General features: G+C 38.0%; 4 protein-coding genes across 5 annotated transcripts; 2 read left to right on the top strand and 2 right to left on the bottom strand.

Moving 5' to 3' along the window:
* Nucleotides 1-239: 239 nt before the first annotated feature.
* On the bottom strand, nt 240-1,164 carry LOC126798564 (uncharacterized). Its single transcript, XM_050525576.1, is given in 3 exon segments — nt 240-627; nt 630-799; nt 801-1,164. Coding segments are annotated over 3 exon segments (630 nt in total). The 5' UTR covers nt 1,106-1,164; the 3' UTR covers nt 240-472.
* A 468-nt stretch (nt 1,165-1,632) lies between these two features.
* Nucleotides 1,633-4,693, bottom strand: LOC126798555 (receptor-like cytosolic serine/threonine-protein kinase RBK1). The gene is made up of 8 exons (XM_050525564.1): nt 4,434-4,693; nt 3,772-4,275; nt 3,166-3,429; nt 2,934-3,088; nt 2,766-2,845; nt 2,532-2,667; nt 2,167-2,316; nt 1,633-2,078 (listed from the first exon to the last, which is right to left on the bottom strand). Exons 1-8 carry the CDS (start codon nt 4,444-4,446, stop codon nt 1,914-1,916), a joined length of 1,467 nt encoding a protein of 488 aa, XP_050381521.1. The 5' UTR covers nt 4,447-4,693; the 3' UTR covers nt 1,633-1,913.
* A 6,731-nt stretch (nt 4,694-11,424) lies between these two features.
* LOC126788163 (uncharacterized) lies at nt 11,425-14,717 on the top strand. 2 transcript variants are annotated; one of them, XM_050514130.1, is made up of 6 exons: nt 11,425-11,716; nt 11,794-11,879; nt 12,337-13,154; nt 13,523-13,643; nt 13,896-14,269; nt 14,359-14,717. In XM_050514130.1, the coding sequence occupies exons 1-6, from the start codon at nt 11,431-11,433 to the stop codon at nt 14,474-14,476; spliced, it is 1,803 nt and encodes a 600-aa protein (XP_050370087.1). In that variant the 5' UTR covers nt 11,425-11,430; the 3' UTR covers nt 14,477-14,717. The 2 variants fall into 2 exon arrangements, with proteins under 2 accessions (XP_050370087.1, XP_050370098.1); XM_050514141.1 differs by having other exon boundaries at nt 14,342-14,717.
* Nucleotides 14,718-20,331: 5,614 nt separating this feature from the next.
* On the top strand, nt 20,332-21,922 carry LOC126791347 (UDP-glycosyltransferase 91A1-like). The gene has a single exon (XM_050517788.1). The coding sequence runs from the start codon at nt 20,336-20,338 to the stop codon at nt 21,758-21,760; it is 1,425 nt and encodes a 474-aa protein (XP_050373745.1). The 5' UTR covers nt 20,332-20,335; the 3' UTR covers nt 21,761-21,922.
* The last annotated feature ends 633 nt before the right edge of the window (nt 21,923-22,555 follow it).

Here is a 22,555-nt window from a genome sequence, read left to right as displayed (position 1 = left end):
ATCACAAATGTCTCGATACAATTGAGTACTATAAAATTAAGTTGAAGTTATTTTCTATTTCTTACATTTCTAATGTGGGAACCTCCTTTCCAACATAAGAACTACTATAATGAACATACAATTTAGACACGGATTGTTCATTGTTGTAACTAGAGATTTTATCATTTTGTTATGATTAGGGTTATGGATGTTGTTATGGTGGACACTATCTCCATTATAAAATGGAGATCATTATAAAAACTCTATTATGAAAACAAATACATGAAAATCCAAATCTATACAATCGATGTCACTCAACGAACCAAAACATCATCTATAGAAAAAGAAACACCATGGTCGTCAACACTAAACCGTGCTAACATATGCGCTACCTGATTACACACACTCAAAACCGAAAAAAAAAATAATTATATCGCAATCCTAAAAATCTTCCAACTATTCGGGCCTTCTCGACGGTAAATCAACCCGTTCATTAGTCAGATCCAGTTTCATGGGCCTGAGTCTGATCAAGACGCAACCGCTCCAATCCTTGACGGGCCAAAACTGACTCTGGGTTGATCGATAAGGCCCGCTCGAACGCTTCCCTTGCTTCCCCCCTCATCCCCTTCCACTCATAACACTGACCCTCACCCTCACCCCCTCACTCAGCCCAACTGCCTCCACCAAATCCTCCACCGCCGAGTCCACCCGCCGCCGCCGGTTCAGCGCTAGCTTCAGCTCGGCCCTCTTGACCAGCTCCTTCTCCACTAGTGACTTCACGCACGGCGGCGACAGCGCCGCGTCCAGCAACCTCAGCGCGGCCGAGGAGATCCAGAGCCAGGGCCTTGAGGATGTGCGGGCCCGGGTCTCGGGGGGAGAGGGACAGAGCGACCTCGGCTTCGGTTAGGGCGGTTTTGGCGTGGGAGTGGGACTGGGTCTTGTTCGGGGTGGATCGGGCTCGGGTCAGGAGCTGGGATCCGAGGACGAAGTGGCGGGTGGCTTGGAGGGTGGCTCGGTTGTTGGTTCGGAGCTTGGTTAGGGCTTTTTTGGAGAGTTGGTGGATGGTGTAGAATATGGCAAGGGTCAGGATGAGAAGAGCTACCTGCAGCACCACCTCTGCTGCCATTGAAAAAGCCTCCCAAGGTGTTTCTGACGGAGTTCACGGTGTTATACACAGACAAGGATGTGGATATTTGCTTTTTGGGCCCTCTTGGGGTTTTGTTTTATTCAGTTTCACACCGTAATTGTTGTGTTTTTGCTGTTATGTCCTTTTCGAAGGGATGTTATGATTCAATTGTCGTGGTAAGAGCTCAGGTGTAGAATCCACGTCCGAATCTAGTCAGCGCTGATCAGTATTTTAAATCTATTCTTCATGTTCAAGGATGAAGCGTTTTGACATAATAGTCTCTAGAAAGTTTTTAAGAATACCGTGTCATAAATTAATATAAAACAAGAAAAAAAACTTTCAAAAAGTGATAAGAAAATGAGTATTGAATGTAAAGTATAAATCTTTTAAATGGTGAGAAATAAAATACAACCATCATGTGGTAGTTACATGTCTCCTAATAGTGACATTGTCTTACTACATATTTAGTTATGTTATGTTATCCGATGATCGATTTATATCATTTGTTTCTCCTGAATCACATTGATATGTACATTTTATGGCTAATAGTCGACAACATGGCACACCATACTGTATTACAACATTATGAAACTGTACCGTGACATGGAAAATGCCACTTTCCTAGAGTTCCCTAAGTTTATGTAGCAAACAACTGTTGCAGACTTTGAGAGCATGAAGAAGAAAGATGCAAGCCGCTGAACTTTAACTTGACCCGTTGGGGGGGCGCAGAGAGGCTAATTCCAATCCAAAACTTTCACACAGACTAGTGACACCAACAATGCCGAAGGAGAAGCACAAAGCCGATGTGCTACTGATCCATTACTAGTGCCCGATGGCGATTTAGGTCGCTGAGATAGTTAGAACAGGTATAATCTTCAACGTCACAAGCATCCAAGACGACTGATCTCACTTGTGTAGACTTCGTTTTCAACTGTTCTCCATTTGGATCCTCACCCTCCAGTATTTTCACTACCTACACTCGTAGAAAGTTTGTCTGTCAAACTTGCAGGTTTAGTTATTTTGGAAAACAACATAACCAAATTCAAAGAAGAAATTCATACCCGAGTCATGTATGGACGTCTAGTGGATTGATGACGAATGCACATTGAAGCTACAGTCATGATTCTTTTCATCTCTACCGGATCATAGTTATCTTCTAATCGAGGATCTGCTAGTTCCTTCATATTGCCCGAATCCAGAAGTGGTTTTGCCTGTGGAAACACAGGAATGGTTAATCAACTCTCAATAGATTATCATGCCTGAATTCATAACTACACTGCTCAATACAAATTTTAGCAGACTAAGGTCGTAGAAAATATTGTCCATCTTCCTGAATGATGAAGACGAGGAATTTTGATACGGCTAAAGTGATTTGATATTGGATGAGACAGTAAACATGTTAAGGTTTGGCAGAGTAAATTCATACCCATATCACAAGGCTTTGTTTACTATTGTCAACTGCACGACGTCCTGTTATGATCTCTAGTAATAGAACTCCATATGCAAACACATCAGTTTTCTCGTCGACGATTCCATGCATAAAGTACTCTGGAGACAAGTATCTGGAAAATTTGGATATCCATAAGCACAAAAGAGTTCTAACAGAAGCATATCAGAGCAAAAAAATGTAACAAACAAGCAACTGAATCTACTTACTAACCCGAATGTGCCTTCAATGGGGAATACAACATGATGAGTCCATTTCTCCGGGAGCCACTTTGCTAGTCCGAAGTCAGATATCTGCTTGTGACAGTGAAATATATTACATCTATATATGAGCATCTGAAAGTAATAGTAATATGAGTATCTTGAAGAACAACTAGAATACCTGAGCCTCAAAATCTTCGGACAGTAATATATTGGATGCCTTGATGTCTCTATGGATGATGCGCCTGTGACAATCATGATGGAGATATCGTAACCCTTCTGCTACGCCAACTGCTACCTTAAACCTTATATTCCATTCCATAATTTTCTCTGAACCTGAGTTGCAGAACATCTTTCATTAGCAAAAGTTATGTGAAATAATCGCGTGAAGATTAACGGGACAAGTAGAGCACCAAATAGTAGGGAAGCTAAGCTGCCATGTGGTGAAAACTGAAGAACTAGGTGCAAACCCCCGTCGATGCCAAATCCGAGCAATTTAGCAGCATTCGGGTGGCTGATATGCGCAATTACCCCAAGCTCTGCTAAGAAATCACCAATTCTGTCCTCCTTTTCTGTCTCTTTTTCTTTCTTCATTAGCCTCTTTACTGCTATAACTTCGCCATTGTTTAAGATTCCCTTGTAAACTTCTGCTTGCCCACCTTTCCCTATTAAGTTATCTGCCAGGCATTATACAATCACAACACAACAAATTAACCAAGATACCAAAAGGTGAAATTATTCCCACACCTGATTGCAGTAAAACAAAATCAGGTAAAAGAAGTTCTGGCTGTCAAAACATCAGAAGAAACAGAAAATGCAAAAGTTCAAGATGGGGTCTAACAAAACGCAAAGTCAATATCAATACCAACCACAATTGCTTTCACGTTAGGTTCATTCAGTCAACATACGCCGGAAAATTCACATGAAAAATACATCAATTACTGGTTTTTTATTTCATGTTCAAAGTTCAAACTAATAGTACTATACAAATCAGGTAAAAATGATGCTGTCATTCTTACCAGGCTTGAAATTGGCGGTAGCAATAGCAAGCTCTGCATAATCAAAGTTCCTCCACGAGGGTTTCAAAGCCAGATATCCTTCGCAATCGGGTCTCCCTTCCTCATTATCCTCCCCATCCTCGTCGGTGCTCCAAATCCTTGCCAATCTCCTCCTCAACTTGCTCCTCGACAATTCATAGCTAGTTCCCAGCAATGGAATTGTAGAGAATCTCCTCGCTGACTTCTTCCTCAAGACATCAAACATCTCCTTCCCTTTGTTCCATTGCAATCCATTGCTGATGTCACGCACCAGCGTGCGCTGCTGGGCTAGCGGTGGCCTCTCTGAAGAAAACGACGACGCACAGCTGCTGCTACTGTCCGAGTCCGTACCAATGGCTTCCAATACACCCCTAGGTGAAGGCTCCTGCTCGCACAACTCTGCTTTCTTCTGGTCATCTTGGGATTGTATCTCTGCATCTTCTGCGTTTCCTATCTCTGCTTTTCCTTTCGTTTCCCTCACCAACTCTGTATAATCAATAACAATGTCAATCACACATTTACATTTATGTTTCAATCCTCTGTTCCACATTTTCAAATACACTGTTCGTTTTTCCTGTTAATTATCTTCAGTTCTCAATACCTGAGAAATAATAGAGAGAAATGAGAGGGATGATATGACGTACCTTCCACTGCCATGGTTTAGGCTTCCTGGGTTTCCCAAATAACAATCTGCGGAATCCAAACGGTCTAAGAGATCAATCACTAAGACCAGGACCCTCTAAACCCAGAAAGAAGAGTCTTCAACAAAAACAAAAGGAAACAAACACCCCCACTACATTAGCAACTGGCTTCTGTAGGGAGGGGGATCAAGAACAACAGAGGCGAAAAGGGTGAGGAAGAGATCGAGATAGGAAGATATAGAGGGCAAGTTTAGAAAATGGTATATCTTCGGGAGTTAGTTATTTCTTGGGAGGACCTGATGAAGCAAGCTAATCAATTCTCCTTAAAAGGTTTACAGAGATTGATTGCAGTATATAACTATATCATGCTATATTTATACACCTTCCTCAACTGTCTGGATATATGCTACCAAAAACATTCACAATAGAATTCAATTTCTACGTGCGTCTTGCCAAGGAGGGAATCTCACCCGTTGCTTTTCGCGCGCGTGATTTTTGCCGTGATGGATGGTCAGGAAAGTTTAGATTCTCAGGTCAAAACAAGGAAAAAAAACACCTATTTTTTGAAGTTCTTATCCACTCTTCTGCGGCTTGGGGTAGGTGAAATTTAAAAAGTGTCGATGTCGAAACCGCAAATATAGTGCACTCGTAAAATGTGGAATGTCGAATGTTAAAACGGATTTATTGTTTTTTACATTCAATACGTGGAATAAAATGAATGAAAAAAACACGTTGATGATTCAGGTAAAAAAACACGGATTGATTATAGATTCAGAGTTGTCAGACAAAATTAAAACCTCATGGTGATGATTTCAGTTAAGATATACGACATAGAAACAGTTAATGTCGCTAGACACCTAACAAAACGACAATGTTTTGAAAGTGTGTGTGGCTTATCACTTGATTATGAAATATGCATGATATTTTTCTAAATATATAAATCAATTGATTAATTTAGCTTGTATTTATGTATGTATGTATGTATGTATGTATATAATCAAGAAGAGCGCAATGAATCTTCAGAAAATTAAAGAACAAAAATTATGAGCTAAAACAAAAATGAGGCCAATGCTTAGGACTGTAAATCACTAGTTAGTCTAATAAGCAATCCGATTAGTTATCAGTTGGACGATTTAGTATTATTTGCGTATAAGTTGGAAAGAGTAGCTAGCTAGTACTAGTATTTTGTCTCGTTTACATTATACAATTCAGTATTCACAGATGCAAACTGCGAAACATTCTCTTATTTGTTCAGCCCCCATGCCAGGTTTTATATATGTACACATCTAGAATTGGATTCTCAACTGGGTTATGATATTGTTTTGACTTTTTAAAATCTAAATATATTGTGAAGAGAATAATGACATATATGAATCTTCTATTTGTCTGGTTAAAAGTTTAACAATGTAATCATACAAATCATTGAAATCAAACTCGAGTCAAGTCAAACGACTTCCAGTACGTACGTTAAGGCACTGCAGCCAAACCCCATATACAGCGGCGGATGCAAGGCAAGAGCTAGGGGGCTCAAGCCCACCCCATAATTTTGAGAAAAAAAAAACTTAGGTATATATATATTTTTTGTTATTACACTAAATCACTAATACTCTACTCTTTATATTCTTCCCGATATAATTTCTAAGTTCTCTCAGTCTCTCATTTTTTATCAACTGTTTGGTAATACACTAAATCACTAACACTCACTCTCTATATTCTTCCTGATATAATTCTAAGTTCTCTCAGTCCATCACTCTCTATCAACTGCTTGGTACTACACTAAATCACTAATACTCTCACTCTTCTTTATCCTTTCCGATATAACTCTCAATTTTCTCAATTATCTCAGTCCACCACTCTCTATCAACTGCTCACTTCAGTGCATTCTCCAAATCTCCTTCATTCCATCAAAGATTCAAAATCTCACCTCCCTCTTAGTCTCTCCATTACTATTGCGCATTCAATTATACACCTCACTCTCTCATACTTCATCAACAATTTGTAAGTTTATATAAGATTATTTTCAATTGGGTTTTCTTATTTGACTTGATTATGTTTTAATTTGTTTATAATCTTACTGGGTACTTTGGTTTTTACTTAGAGTCTCTGGAGGCTGGACAAAGTCAGGCATGGAGTGACAAATCAAACAATGGTGTATTGATTTCAAATACTAAATTGAGAATTTGATTATGCTTTTTTTTGTATGAACTCTAAGCTTTGTTAAATGATTATTGCTAAAATTTATACTTCTTATTAATTTACAGTAATTTAATTTTAGTTTTAGGTTATATTACTTCTATTACAAATTCACAATTAAGATGGAGTTTTGTATTTGGCTTGCTACTGTGTTTGCCCTGCCGTTGTGTTTGCCTTGCTATTGTGTTTGCATGTTTGTTACATTTTGTCTAATATAAGCATTGTTTCTTAATCTGTAGGTAGTCTCTAATAAATTGTCTGATTCAATGTCGAAGTCAAAGCAATGTAAAAATCTTACTAGATGGTATCCAATAACTAATGCCTCATCTTCAAGTTCAAATCTAATTTCTACTCCTTCTGTAGCTTCTCCAAACTTTGATGATGCACCATTGCCTTTAGAGTCTCCAGTCAATCTACTGGATGATTCTAAAAAATAGTATGTTGATTTTGTTGACAATGAGATGGTGATCTATGACTTTGAAAATTTATCGAACTTTAGGATTAGATTTACTTAGTTTATTCTTATATTGTATTAATGAGTAAGGATCCCTCAAAGTGCACTTTTTTCCCACTTAATATAAGTCTCTCACACCGCCGAGATTTTTCATATTTTTTTTTTCGTTTCATAAAAAACTCAAGCCCACCCGAACTCAAATTTCTGGATCCGCCACTGCCCATATATATAATACATGTATATATTTCTTCATGTTATGTTGTGCCCAATTCTGAGCTTATTTTATTTTATCTTCTATCTTTCTCAGCACTATGGCTAATCTTGATGTCTTACGTTATAGTGTAATTTACTTTCGAAGATTATTAAATTTATCAAAATTGACACCGCGCAAAACAAATTCCTCATAAATATAAAGCATGTATAAGAACAATGTTTTATTTTTCTTACAACCAGACCTGTTACTATCATCTGTGTTAAAACATAAGAGCATGCAATGGTAATTATATTTTTGTAGAAATATTCATGTGTCTAATTTAACACTTACGTTATCCTCAAGGAGACAGGATGATAGTAATGAAACGAATGATGTAAGTGTGGATGGTTTAGGTGGTGGACAAAATTAAACCTTTTGTCCTCAGCCTTCTTTTTAGATAGATCAGTAGTGGTTCAAGTTTCAAGCACATCACAATGACACATGATGTTAATTATTTCATTTTCTGTGAGCAAAGTAAAGCAGAGACCAAGTAATCATGTTTAATTCACGTCATGAGGTGGTTTTGTTGATCATGTATTAGACAAGGAGGCACTTCAATGCACGACTATATTGATGGCGTTCATGATCCGACAAGAGAAATGCTTCGTTAAGATAGCTTCTTATGGAGATCGAATTGAAGCAATTAGTTGTTTACATGTGAAAAGTGAGAATTATCATGTAGTGGTTTGGTTTCTGGAACATAAAGTAGCTGGGTTCTTCATAGTCATTCTGAAAGTGGTTCAGCCGAACAACAAAATTAGATAAGGGATTATATGCATGATGTGCATGTAATTAATCAGAAACTTCAGTAACAACTGAATTGGTACTTTTCTATCTTCTGCTAAAGAAAAGTAACAATAAGTAATACTCGAGTGATGATTTCGGTGCTAAAACCCTAAATTCTTGAGGGAGGCCAATCGCTACTCTTTATTTTATGTATATAAACCGAGATCTCTTTATTTTCCAAGATTCATATATGGACTTTTAACCTTTTAAATAGGAGTATTTAGCAATTTTCAACACTTAACATGAATGCGATAATTTTGTTTTTCTCAGATCAGGATATATCCTTACTGTACAGAGAAAGTTTCGTCCGAAATATTGGAAATTTCCCGAAATATCAAGGTATTTTCGAAATGTCACGATATCTGACAAAATTTGATTTTGACCAGCATGATATATTGCCATGACCCAGTTCCATCCAAATGAAACTCAAAGACTTAGCCAACTCGACTAAGCTTACTTTGTGTTCACTAATGGATCTTTATAAAATATACTTCCATATAAATCAGGAAAACTAAAAATTTAGATATTACCAATCTCAACTAAGTTTACTATATTTTTTCCCTACATTTAATTATTCACCTATAAGGCTATTTTTAACTACTTTATAAAAATAAAATTACTATGAATACATTCATTTTGGATGCATTGTTCAATCGTTGTACAATATACTCGGGGCTCTACTCAAGGAGACGACAAAGACAATAAATATTTTGTACCTCATAGATCTTTTTAAAACAATCATGTAATTTCGTGTTCAATATAATATGCATAAAAACAAGAGATGTTAAAAGTAATATTTTTAAAGAATTCTCAACTATTTCATAAAAAAATTGCTAGTACTTTCTATAGAGTAGTATTTGTACAAGATTACCGTATGAAATATAATAGATAATGATTATTTGAATCATCTCTGAAAGTTTCATTTATAATTTCATGTTTTTCTTCAAGTTTCCACCAATTTTATCAATATTTGTTTTGAAATCGATATTTTCCCGAAATTTCCAATTTTCGGACCTCGATACTTCCGTTCTCGCCGATATTTTAGTCCTTGGTTTGAGATTGGTATACTGGTTGGTGTCAATTCATGATCATGTTATCCCATAATTGTTTTGTACTACAAAATGCATGAGTCATGCTAATGTTGAACGTACGCTTAACATAAATTCTTTCCTAACACAGTTAAAAACTTAAAAAGCTTTTGCATGATTAAGATGAAGAAGTTGCATGATACGTAGTTACGTACGATAGCACTATAGGAGGTTCAAGGTTGTGCCGCAACAGAAATATGAGGATGCGAATTGTTCATATGAAAATTGGTACATGCAGTCCAAATCAAACATATATATATGAACATTTTCATTATGGTTACTGCTTCAAATCGTATCGATTATGAATAAAAATGAATAGGGGTGGGCATAAAAAACGGAAATCCCGATCCCGTCCCGAACCCGTCCCGAAATTCATAGGAACGGGACGGAACGGAGGTCTAAAACACATTTGGAAAGTGCCGAACTATCAGGAGAAGACATCTATCCATGCACTGATAGTGATCTATTGACACTGTCGTACAGTTGCCTTCCAATGCAAGTCATTATCTTGTTAGTTATAACTCGCCCAACAAGAAATTGATCGATCGTTTACTTTTCTAATGAAAATGAATTTAGTTACAGGAGTGAGAAGAAGAGTCCCAAAAATTCAACAAGGGCAGTACCCCATTTTCTTTGTCATGGCCGAGGCAGCAGATACAGCAGTGCAACCATATTCGTTAATCAATATATCCGGAAGTTGTCTCCATCGTAAGCAAATTAAGAAATAATGGATTGGTAAAGCTAGTGCAGAAGCGTTATGGGTTTAGTAACCCGTTAATCTGCAAAACCCGAAACCCACCAACCTCACCAAGGATGTCACTTCAGTTAGAGAAGTGCGTTTAACTGAATTCTCTTGATTCTTGACGTCGACTTCAAAGTAGTTCAGTTGATATTCGTTAGAAGATATCAAATTTTTGGGTCCCCTCTTCCTCCTCGTCCTCCTATGCATTTTTGTAAGTCAAGCATAGAGTAAGTGAAACAAATTTATAAGGTAATGTGACTTCATCTTTCAATTGCTAGTTTGTGATTGGTTTTGGTGCTCCAAACTCAAAAGTGGGACAACAATTCAGTAATAAGACGTTATTCTAAGTTCACTCTTGGAGAGAGTTTAAATAGGAAAATCCTACGGTGCAACGTTGAATAGCATGCAACCTGTAATCATGCTGCTGTCGTGTACTTACATGAGTAGACTCAGAGAAGTAAAAAAATTTGTCAATCACATGATTTCAGGTTGTATTGAGTACAATGGTAGACCATAGACAAATCCGTTTGAACATTGAAGATAGGGTTTCATATTATTTGTATCGGTTTTTTGAGATATATGATGGTGATAGTATACTCAAAATTTTCTGAGTTTTTATGTTTTACATGTTCTCTATCAATCTTTCAAAAACAAAATGATACATAACACAGTAATTAAAAAGAAAATAATACAACGACTCTATCCATTCCAATTTTGTAACAATTTATCAAAAATACTACAATAAAATCTTAAAGTTATAGCTGATAACGTAGAGATCATGAGTTCAAACTTCACTAATAAACGTAACGACTTATAAGTTATTTAATAGTTAAAAAAAGAAAGAAGGAAAACGTATTTAAAAAAGTTTTAAAGAAAGTCATGAGGTTCATTAGTAAGCCAATGTCTTCTAGTCAGAATCAAACATGATATTTTAAGTAGCAATACCCAAATATGTGATACTTTTGGTCCTGCCACCCGTCATCAGCAAACACAAGATCAGATGAACAAAACAGTAACATGAAACAAAACGTACACTGCCCAGCAAAAGGAAGAAAATTTGCAGCAGCTGGCTGGGCTAAAATAAGTTATAAGGCCACCCAAGAACAGAGGAGCAACTCAGCATTAGCAGCTTGGCAGACACCCTTGCAGAATGGGGTCATGGCATGGGTACTGATATGCCTTCGGAGCCTTCCTAGCAGTATAGACCATTAGGCTCACAATCCCAGAAATTCCCAAGTCCACCCATTTGAATTGAGTAAATTATGACACTCACCCCAAAGGCCATCACTATTCATCAACATTCTTTCACTTGTTATTTACATAATTCAACAATTGAAAATCTTACTCACTTTTAAACAAATTATTTCTAAATGAAACTATGTTACAATATTATAATTTGACCCCAAATAATTTATATTTTCACGAAAACTGTAGTTTGAGAACTTGGTCATTATTCTCAGTCCCCCCCCCCCCCCCCAAAATAAATGGCTTTGCTCGGAGACGACGGCCGCGGCTACGAGCTGGCCTGCAAGCTCGAGTCCTGCAACGTATGGCGAACCTGGCTCGGCGACTCTGCCTACTCCACCTTCGTCCACTTCCTCACCTCCCCTTCCTCCTGGGAGTCCTTCATGCGTTCCGACCCCTCCAAATCTAGGGCTCAGATCCTCCTCCAACTCCGCGCCCGCGCTCTCCTCTTCGACAAGGCCGCCGCCTCCCTCTTCCTCCGCCCCGACTCCACTTCCTCTTCCGTCTCCAACCTCAGTCCCAACTGTATGTGTCTTCTGTTTGCTTCCGAAGTCGTTGTTTGAATTCTTTGGGGTTCTGATTGCGTGAATTTCGGGTTGCAGATTTGCAGTTGCATGATGATGACGTGTACTCCACTCTCGAGAGTTCTGAAGGAGTTCAGGCTCAACAACAGCGTGACGCCTCCAAGGTACTTACTGTCTCGCTTTCGTAATAATCAGTTTGATTGGCATGCCTGTCAATAATACAAAATCCAGTGCAATGTTCATCCGATTTTTCTGAAGTTGGAAACAAATGTGGAGTTATTAATTTGAAACAATTTTTTTTTAATGTTTAGGAGTAGCTTAATTTTCGAGTTGTAGAATAGGGAGAATGGGTTGTAATGTGAGTCGTTCGGCGTAGATTATGTTAGCGAATAAATTGGATTTGGGAAACTTATTTTCTAAGTGAAACCGGGGAACTGATTTAAGAATTGGAATGAAGCAATGATTTTTTTTTGTCAGGAATTGTGATGACTTTTGTGTTTTGTATTCTGAATGATTGTTGAGGAGTAAGAGTGAATAATCAGGGAATGGTGCTATAACTTTGAGTATAAAAGCTGGGGGGAGAGTTGCTGTATGATTTTTCTTTAATGTTTGTGCACGCAGATTCAATCAAAAGCAAGGTTTGGTTTTGGATTGAGATATGGAGATTCTGAAATTGAAAATAAGGCAGCGAGATTTAAAATTGAAGAGCTGCCTGAGACCTGGTATGATCAGGTTGATGAAAGACATCGAGTTAGCAAAATGCATAGGTTGTCATCTGCAGAACGAGAATCAGAGAAACGTACTCCAGAGGAGATGTCTGCTTATCTTAAGCTTGCCGCGAAGCATAAGAAGAGGTGTTTAGCATTTAAAGAAGACTATCATGTGGGATATGGAAACCCTCAACTAGAAAATGCATCACAGAATTCACATTCTCTTATAGACGGTAGTAGTTCAGTTGATCATGATGCACCGTTTTTCCCAGAAATGATGTTTACGTTCAATTGTGTTCCTGAGAGTGCACTTCCACATATGAATAGAGAGCAAGACGACCCAAAGATTGAATTTTATGGAGTTCTTGACATGTTGCCACAGGTAATGACTAGGAGTCCTGTTATGCTTGAGAGGCTTGGTATAAGACCTGAATACCTTAGCATGGATCAAGGAGGAAGCTTACATCGTGGTAACAATGAGGCTGCAGGGGACAAAAGTTGTCTCACTCATGAGCAAGCGGTGCAGTTATCTCAAAAGGTTATAGCCCGGATACTGACAAATGTAGGATTTGAAGGTTCCTCCGAAGTTCCAATTGAAGTTTTCTCTCAGTTGCTAAGTTGTCATATCCGTAAATTGGGTAGCAGCTTGAAAGTTCTTACTGATAGTTACAGAAAGCAGTTTTCAGCAATTGAACTATTGAAGATGTTCCTTCAAACAGTGGGATATAGGTAAGTGTATCCATGAGTTGAGTCGTTTAAATTTGAATTTGATCATAGCTGATTTTATTTTCCATATACATTGTGGTTGCATGGCCTTATAATTGCTGATTACATGGTCACTTGCTAGCTCATGGAGGATAGTTGTATTGGGGCCGAATGTACTCATTTACTACTTTGTGAAAGATTAAGGTTTCGAAGAGTGTGCGCGCCATATGCATTCAGTCTCCTAGACATTAGCTCATTTCCTCTTTATGAACTCTTTTTAAATCCTGCCAGTTATCTGGGTTATAATATAATTAGGAAGATCTGATACAATGCAAGTTCTGAAGTATCCATCACTACGACACACCTCTTCATCTATTTTCCCTATGTGTCAGTAATTTTGGCCTCTTAGCTGATCAAATAAAGGATGGCTCCCGGAGTTTTCATCAACAAAATCAGCAGCAAATTCATGGAATGCAGCCACAGCACCAGAACCCTATTAGGCTACCCCAACAAGTAATTATCCCTTTAATTGTCTCCTTTATGATAACATCTTTATACTGGTTTGTTTATAACCCGGCATACTTGATGTTTATTCTTGGGACTGTATTACATTTCTCGTCACACGGTTTCTCAAATTGCTACTGAAGTTTGTACAGTCTAGGCACTTAGTAAGTTAATAATTTCCAAACGATGACCTATGCACAGTTTGTTAGCATGACATGATTACTAATGCTTCTTTATTTTCACTGTCTTTTGAATATATAGATATTGAGACAGATGCATCCAATGCAGCAAATGCAGCAGATTCAGCAAATACAGCAATTGGCACAATCCAAAAATTTGTCGTTTCAGCAACAGCAACAGTTAGAAAGAATGCGAAGACGTCAACAATCCACGCCTCGTGCAGGCATGGACATGGTACAAGACAGACCAATGGTCCAGGTCAAGATTGAAGCTCCATCAGAGTCATCCATGGATAGTAATGCCTTCAACAGTTTCAATAACAGACATCCACAAATGCAGTTCAGGCAGCAGCAAATTCCTGCAATGTCGAATCCTACAATGCAAAATGTCCCTGCTCAGTCAGGGAATCAGTTTAGACAGACGTCTGCTTCAGAACTTGCACAAATTCAATCACAGTAAGGAAAATCTGATGGAAGAAATAAACTTCTTCAACCATTCATGTGAATGACCATTCACTGAAACTCTAGAACTCTCATGTGTGCAGGAACGCCAGTGTTCTTAGGGCTCGACCAGTGAAAGTTGAAGGTTTCCAGGAATTAATGGGTGGAGATGCTTCTTCGAGACATGATTCAGATGAAAATAGGCTGACCTCCCCAAAATAGCTCCCCCTCATCAAGTAAATAACTTGGCAGCACTCGAAGAGTCAGTATACACTCCACATTTGTTCATGCTACCTGTTATAACCTTCCTATCCATGTGTTACATATGTTGTAAAAGCATGTTCACTCTGTATACTAACTCATGCTTCTGTCATGATAGTTTTACAACAGCAAGGAACTTCTTAAAAAGTGTTCAACTTATTTGTTGGATTAGTAAAATGACTGATAAATTAACCAGAAATGATAATTATAAAGATAATTTTGTCTTGATTAGGTTATCATTCGTCTTGCTATTTGGATTGGGGCAACTGGCTACATTCATTTTTTGGGTATTATGTCGAGAATGACGAGTGGTCCTTTAAGTAGTTTTATCTTTTCTTTCCCCAATTCCCATTTCACCCATTTGTAAACAATTTCAGTGAAATTTATGCACATTTTGTCTTGAGGAGAATAATTTGGAGGACGCAACCTTTGTCATGTTCATGTTAGGGGTGGACTTCGGTCCATTCGGTTCGGTTTTGGATTTGAACCGGAATTGAATTGAATTTGAACATCGGTTTGGTTCATAGTTTTTTAACATGCAACACCGAAAACTGAATCAATCGGTTCAGTTCGGTTCCGCTTTTTTCTTCTTTTAAAAAAAACTGAATTAAATTAAAATTGACATATTGAATGTTTTGAGGTATTTTCATTTTTTTTTTACTTATTGGCGCCTCGGCAGTGCTTTCCGTCCTCCCTCTCAGCTTTATGTAAATAAAAAAGGGGTGATATTGCAAATATATAAATAATAAATTAAATTCTAAAATAAAGATAAATAAGAAAATAACTATGCGGAAACAAAATTCAGAATTAAGAAAACTTGAAACAATAACTCAACCAATACTAAACGAATAGAAGGAAAAGTCAAGTCGTGTGTGATACCACATTATCCTTAAGACAATTACGCCGCCTCTACCGATGCAAGGACTCAATGACGCTAGTCTCCCAAGATACAACGACTTACAGATCCTTGAAGCTGCACTACTACAATAATACCAATGAACTGGAATGAACCATTTCTATCACCAGATCAAGAGAGCTTAGAATGAAACTTTAGAGAGAGAAGTTTCTCAATCTGAATGTGTTTCTGAATCAAGTTCTGAATCCGTTAAAAACAATGGAAGAATTGATCGCTATTTATAGAGGGAAACTTGGATCACTAAATGAACTCTCACGAATTCATAAATGAATTTTTTATCATAAGTTACAGCAGTTACAAAAATGAATTTCCATACGTTACGACTGTTACAGACGTTATGTAATGAATTCTCAAACGTTACGACCGTTACCTCAATGAATTTCATTTCATTTGTTATGACAGTTACATAATTCAATCTCATTAAATCTGTCATTACAAAATTTAATCGTATTGAATCAAACGTTACAAAATCAAAGTGATTAAGTCGTCACACATTCCGGAATTCAAATAGCTTTTAAGTTTTAAGTGAAAATTTTTTATTCACACTATAACCAATTTAACCAGATAAATATACGTTTTGTAGTTTTTAATACCAAAAAATACAAATTCATATTGACCGTAATAAATTTAAATGCGGTCACTCATATTTCTATAATTAAATTGGTTTAGAATATTTTTCCGTCCCTCACTCTCTCCGGCAAACTATTGGTAAAGTCAAGTTCACCCAGATTTCAATCCTAGGTGGGCCACTGAGTCTAGCATTATTGGAAAGGTTCAGACATGCTGTCGGAGTCACATCTAACAAGATCATTGAGCTATGAATGATGATGTGATTGATCAAGGCAGCTGGCAGCTGCTAGCGTCAGGATATCCCCTCACCTAAAATTTCTTTGAAACTTGCAAAATGTTAGATTTCGTTCATTTGTATACGCTCGATATCCACCTGATGTTGAGAGTTCCTGCAACGAAAACTTGGGACTGATTAATCTTGCCTACGTTCGATTTCACGCCTAGTTAATTTTGAAACATCGTTGAGTATACCGGTGAAAGATCGTTTGTTCATTAGTATGATTGAAAATAGATAGAATTCCATTTCATATGTAAAGAAAATTGAAATGATTTATCCAAAAATGTATGGATGAATATGTCATTGGACGAACACAAAGTTTACTTAGCGGCATTGAGGAGTTCACTGGTAGCATCCTTGATGTCAAAACCGGAAGCTTTGGATTTGAACTCAAGAATGCGTATAACGCTGTAATGATCCAACTACTTGTATCCATCAAATGTTTCTGTTGACCGGAAGTTATAGACTAGAGTCTTTAACCATCATTCAGAATTTCAGATTGTAGTCTCAGAAAATGACGGTTAGGTAATCAATTGCCACAAGAACATACTCAACATAGACTGTTGGAGAATATCGGTGGCATTGTGGCAATGAGCTCAATCTAATCCATTGTGGCAATGAGCTCAATGTAATACATTGTGGCAATGTATCACTCCAATAACATTTCAGAACTTCTAATTTAATTAAGCTCCACATGGAACTTAATATCTCCGTCTCATGAGTGGCGGGTCTGGATCTTAGTAAATTTAGATAAGTGACGGGTCGGGCCGGGTATTTTCATAAATATAAAAAGCCAAGTTCGCTCATCAAAAACGGACATTCTGGGCTTGTATTATGAAAAAATAAAACATAATACTCTTATTTAAAAATTTAGAACAATAAAAAAATTATTATAAAACATTTAAAAAAACAAAAGTCACAAATAAATTCTAGTTTCAAATATTTAGAGACCCAGTAAAAGTTTCGTCCGGTTTGGACATGATTTGACCGTCCCTACTTACGGTCAATAAAAAAAAGACATTTTGACATATTAAAACCCCATTGACCGGGGCTTTGCCAAATGAGTTTTCTCTGTACGACCGCGCATGATCAGTGATAAAAATTGAGTGATTTCAAATATGCAAACGGTTTTCGGCATTCGCAATTTGGTAATGGCCTAATGGGTCATCCCTTAAGACATATTAGTGGTGTTTTTGGTTTACCAGTAATTCTGATGGTCAAACTAGGTCCGAATTAGATGAATTTTTACAGGGTCACAAAATATATATATATCGATCACATCGGCTGGTGTCGATCGATCCGGAGAAGTTTCTTTCATATAGTCGCTTCATAATGCGATAGTTATATTCTAAACTTAATATAAAAGTTATGATATATTAGTGGATACTTCGGCGATCGAAAACTCTAGTTCAAAATATGGTCGATCGACACTAGCAGATGTGATCGGTATATATATATTTAGGGACCGTGTAAAAATTTTATCCGTTTTGGACATGGTTTGACCGTTCGTATCTACAGTAAAAAAAAGACATTTTGATATATTAAAACCCCATTGACCGGGGCTTCGCCAATTGAGTTTTCTCGGTGAGACCGCGCACGATCGGTGACAAAAATTAGATAATTTTAGATATCCAAACCGCTTTCGCCGTTCCCATCTTGGAAATGAGTCATCCCTTAGGGCATATTAGTAGTGTTTTCAGTTTACTGGAAATTCCGACGGTCAGGTGAGGTTCGAATTAGATAAAATTTTTATAGGGTCACTATATATACACTGATCACATCGGTTGGTGTAAATCGATCCCGAGAAGTTTCCTTCATATAGTCGCTTCATAATGCGATAGTTTTATTCTAAACCTAATAAAATATGTATGTATAATATTTTATTATTAGACGGGCTTTTACGGGCCGGGTCTTGCGGGTTTTTGACAAGCTGGGCTGGATTTCACACCTCTAAACTAAACTCAGTCCTCTACCCATGGAAACAGGCTTTCTCGCGAGCCGAGCCGGGTAAAAACTCATTGGACTTGCGGGTTTCCGTGAACTTATTGATAGGAGCACTTTGTGCGACGTTCTTAACGTGTTTTTACCTCTATTTGTACTTTACTTAGCCCTTATTATTGTAGTGTTGAGTTATTGAGTCGAGTTATGAGTCTTTAGTGACGTTGGTTGCCTTTTGGTGCTAAAACGAGTGTAAAATGCAGAAATTGTCGAGAGTACTATAGGGTAGTATAACTTGTCGAACTAGGAAACCTAGTTGGGTTATGATTTTTATTATTCGACATTTATGTAACATTTATGATTTATATTTATTATTTTCTTTCCTTATTTCAGAATTAAATGAGAGATAATGGCTTGGAAATTAAGAAAATAAAGAGGAGAAGAAGGAAACAAAAGGAGAAAAATGAAAGAAGTAATTTAGTTTCTGAATAGGATGAAAATGAAGAAGTATGCAGCCTCAAATGAGGGAAGGTTCATCCGGCCATTAAAAGGAAAGAAGAAGAAAAGAAGGAAACAAAATAAGAAAAATGAAGGAGAGAACTAAGAGATATTTCTGAAGAATGCATGTGGCCAAGAAGAAGGGAGAATGCATGTGACCAACAAAGATGATCATCATTCAATCGAGAAGGAAACAAAAAAGAAAAAGGAAATAGAGAATCAGCTCATTACCATGCAGCCCCTCTCACTTATTCCTCTATAAATAGCATGTCATTCCTACACATTGGTATCACCTCTCATTCACAAAGCTAAGCCGAATCTCCGCCAAAATACATTCAGAAAATTCAAGCCACAAACACCATCCATCACCACCACAAAACATGTTCATCCCTTCCATCCTCCATAATCGAATTTATCATCCTTGCCGAATTCTTCAAGGTTTCTAAAGTGTGATTCATCCATGGCTTGTATTTTACTCTTTGGTTTTATGATTTTTGCGATTACTATGTATGGATTATTGAATGTATTTTTCAGTTATATATATGAAGAACATAATTTCAGACTTGTTTGGTTTTACATTCTGATTGTATAAACTCATGTTTATGTATGGATGTCGTGTATAAGGATTAGGGGCAGTAGGGTTTTCGATTTATATTTAGGTTTTATTTTGATTAATTCCTTGAACTTGTGCATCTAAATCAATGCTTGAGGAAGCCACAGTCATGGCTCTTCTTGGGTTTCGATTTCATTTACCAAAGTAGTATTTGATCGAGTTATGCGCTTCGTGTTTTAATTATTGCTACTTATATAGGGCTGTGATAGTTCTAGGAATTTGCATGCTTAAACATGATGAGTGATGCCATGCATGTTTATATGTCTCCAATTCGACATAATGTGTTTATGTGTTTCTTTGTGTTTAACTAATACGCTTCGTGAAGTTAGAATGTTTTTAGCATATGGTTAGGATTGAATGCTTCGTTGATTCTAAATAATTATGAAGTCTTAACGATTAGATGAACCGCTTCGGGCTCTAATTAGAATTGGAATTAAGATGAACTCGGATTGATTCGAAATATACTTGCTGCCTCTTAGTTGTTTTGTGCGTGTCTTACATGTTCTTGAGTAGATTTTGTGTTTGGTAATGTGATGAGTGGTAGATCAATTGTATATAAGTAATTTAGGATTTATTTTCAGTAGTAGGTTTATAATCAATCTTAAAACCCGCAATAATATGATAAGTTTTGAGTCCCCTTTGATTTCCCGAACTGAACGATCACTGCTTATTTTATACTAACGATGATGTTTTACATGGTTTATTATAAACGTTCTAACCAACGATCTATCACTTATCCGATCCGCGGGCTAAATGATGAGCCCTAGATTAATTAACAGAATATAGTAATACGTAGTTGAGAGAAGTACGTAGGATTGCGTTAAGTAACACACACAGTAAAGGAAATCTAGCACACAAAAAGAAAATTGATCGAGACAATGCAGCGAGGTAATGGCATATGGTAATTAAAATCTACCTATCTCAATATGTCACCGTTCACTGTGAATAACATTTACTACTATATAGTCCAAGCAAGCGAACTGGTTTTGTCATACTAACAAGAAAGCCATGGAGTCCTTCATTGTCCATCCGACCATGCCCAACAATGGCAATGACACTAAGCTTCATATAGCCATGTTTCCATGGCTGGCCTTTGGCCACATGCTCCCATATCTCGAACTGGCCAAGCTGATAGCCGGAAAAGGCCACAAAATCTCATTTATCTCCACCCCAAGAAACATCGATCGTCTTCCACCTCTCCCTCCAAAACTCTCTGGCCTAATCACCTTCGTGAAAATTCCCTTGCCAAGGACTCCAAACCTTCCAGAAGGTGCGGAGGCCACTGCAGACTTGCCTGAGGATCAGGTATGCTTTCTCAAGAATGCTTTCGATTCTCTCCGAGAACCAATCACCCAATTCCTGAAATCTTCCAAACCCGATTGGCTTCTCTTTGATTTCGCCCCTTACTGGGTGCCGGACATAGCTAGAACCTTCGGGATCCGGACAGCCTTCTTCACCATAGTGATGGCTCTTGTTGTGACCTTTCTAGGGCCCACCTTGCCGGAGGTACCTGCTGATGACCGTAAATTACCAGAGGATTTCAGAGTCCCGCCAAAATGGGTGCCATTCCCTACTACCGTCGCATTGCAATTGTTCGAAGTGCTCCGGCTCTATAAACAATTAACTGGAGACGAAACAAACGTTTCAGCAGTGTATAGGTTCATGGAGGCATTGCGAGGGTGCGATTTGGTCGCTGTAAGAAGCTGCGCAGAGTTCGAACCGGAATGGTTGAACCTTCTAGAAGTTATCCACGGAAAACCTGTTCTACCGGTTGGCGTACTCTCTTCTATGCCGAAAGCCGACGAGGACGAAATGTGGCGATCAATAAAGGACTGGCTGGACCGGCAGGGCAAAAACACGGTGGTGTACGTTGCCTTCGGATCAGAAGCACTGTTGAGTCAAGAAGAAGCAACTGAAATAGCCCTAGGTTTGGAGAAGTCAGGTTTGCCCTTCTTCTGGGTGCTGAGAACCAAACACAGCGAGGATACGGTAAAGTTGCCGGAGGGCTTCGAGGAGAGAAATGAAGGCCGGGGAGTGGTGTGCCGAATTTGGGTCCCGCAGCTGAAGATTCTGGCTCACGACTCGTTCGGTGTGTTTCTGAGTCACGCTGGTTGGAGCTCGGTGGTGGAGGCGTTGACTTATGGAAGACCACTGGTGTTGATGCCTTTGTCGAATGACCAGGGACTTAATGCGAGGTACTACGCGGAGAAGAAGGTGGGTTATGAATGCCCGAGGGACGAGCAAGACGGGTCGTTTACGAGTGAGGTGGTGGCGCAGTCGCTGAGGATGGTGATAGAGAAGGAGGAGGGGAGGGTTTACAGGGAGAAGGCCAAGGAGTTGAAGACGCTGTTTGGAGACAGGAAGAAGCAAAATGTGTACGTCGACAAGTTATTGGAGTACCTCACGACCCACAAAGGATGTCGTTCAACATGAAACACGTTATTGCATAAGTTAAACCCGAGCAAGGGTCGCGTAACAAGAATTTGAGATCTTGGGGTGGAAGAAATAATTGATATTATGGGTTACATGACTTACATCATTGTTTCCCCGAAGAAATGTATGTCAAATTTTTGAATAAAGGCCTCTTCCCCGATTCAGATACGGTAGTTCTATTACATTAGATATAATCTCACATTGGCATTCCTCCTAATAGTCAATAATCTTAACTCTTGTAACATTGTAACTTTGTAAGTGATGCTAAACTCGACAACACCAATTTGGCCTTGTTGGTGGGTCGGAGAAACCAATGCGGGCGCATTCAATGAAGAAGATGACCGTCAACTGCCACAGTGAGTTGCTAGGAATTAATATGTTGTGGACTTGTACGTCATTGCACCCAAAACCAAAGTAGATACACATAACCCCGAATTAAGCAATGCTCATGAAAAGAACTAAATCCCTCCATGACTCCATCTGAAAACAAGAAGCTGATTAGTTAACACAATTAGGAACGTAAATGTAACCAGAATTAGTTGATTGAAGTAGAAAAGTTACAACGACAACTTCTATCTTACACACAAATGATTTAACGGTGAGTAAACTAATCTATTAGCTTTCCTCTCTAACTTGAAAGGTAACAGTGTCTGTGTACATATAGAACAGAGCTTTGGATGAAATATTGTAGCTAACATATATTAATAATATATAGTACAAAAATATAACTGAGAAATGCAGCTAGCACGCATGGCATCCAAATCTCAAGTCATTACTTCCACCAATAATGGCACA

This window comes from Argentina anserina, chromosome 1, assembly GCF_933775445.1.
Source record: "Argentina anserina chromosome 1, drPotAnse1.1, whole genome shotgun sequence".
Lineage (NCBI taxonomy): Eukaryota > Viridiplantae > Streptophyta > Magnoliopsida > Rosales > Rosaceae > Argentina > Argentina anserina.
This window is presented reverse-complemented; position numbering and strand designations above follow the sequence as displayed.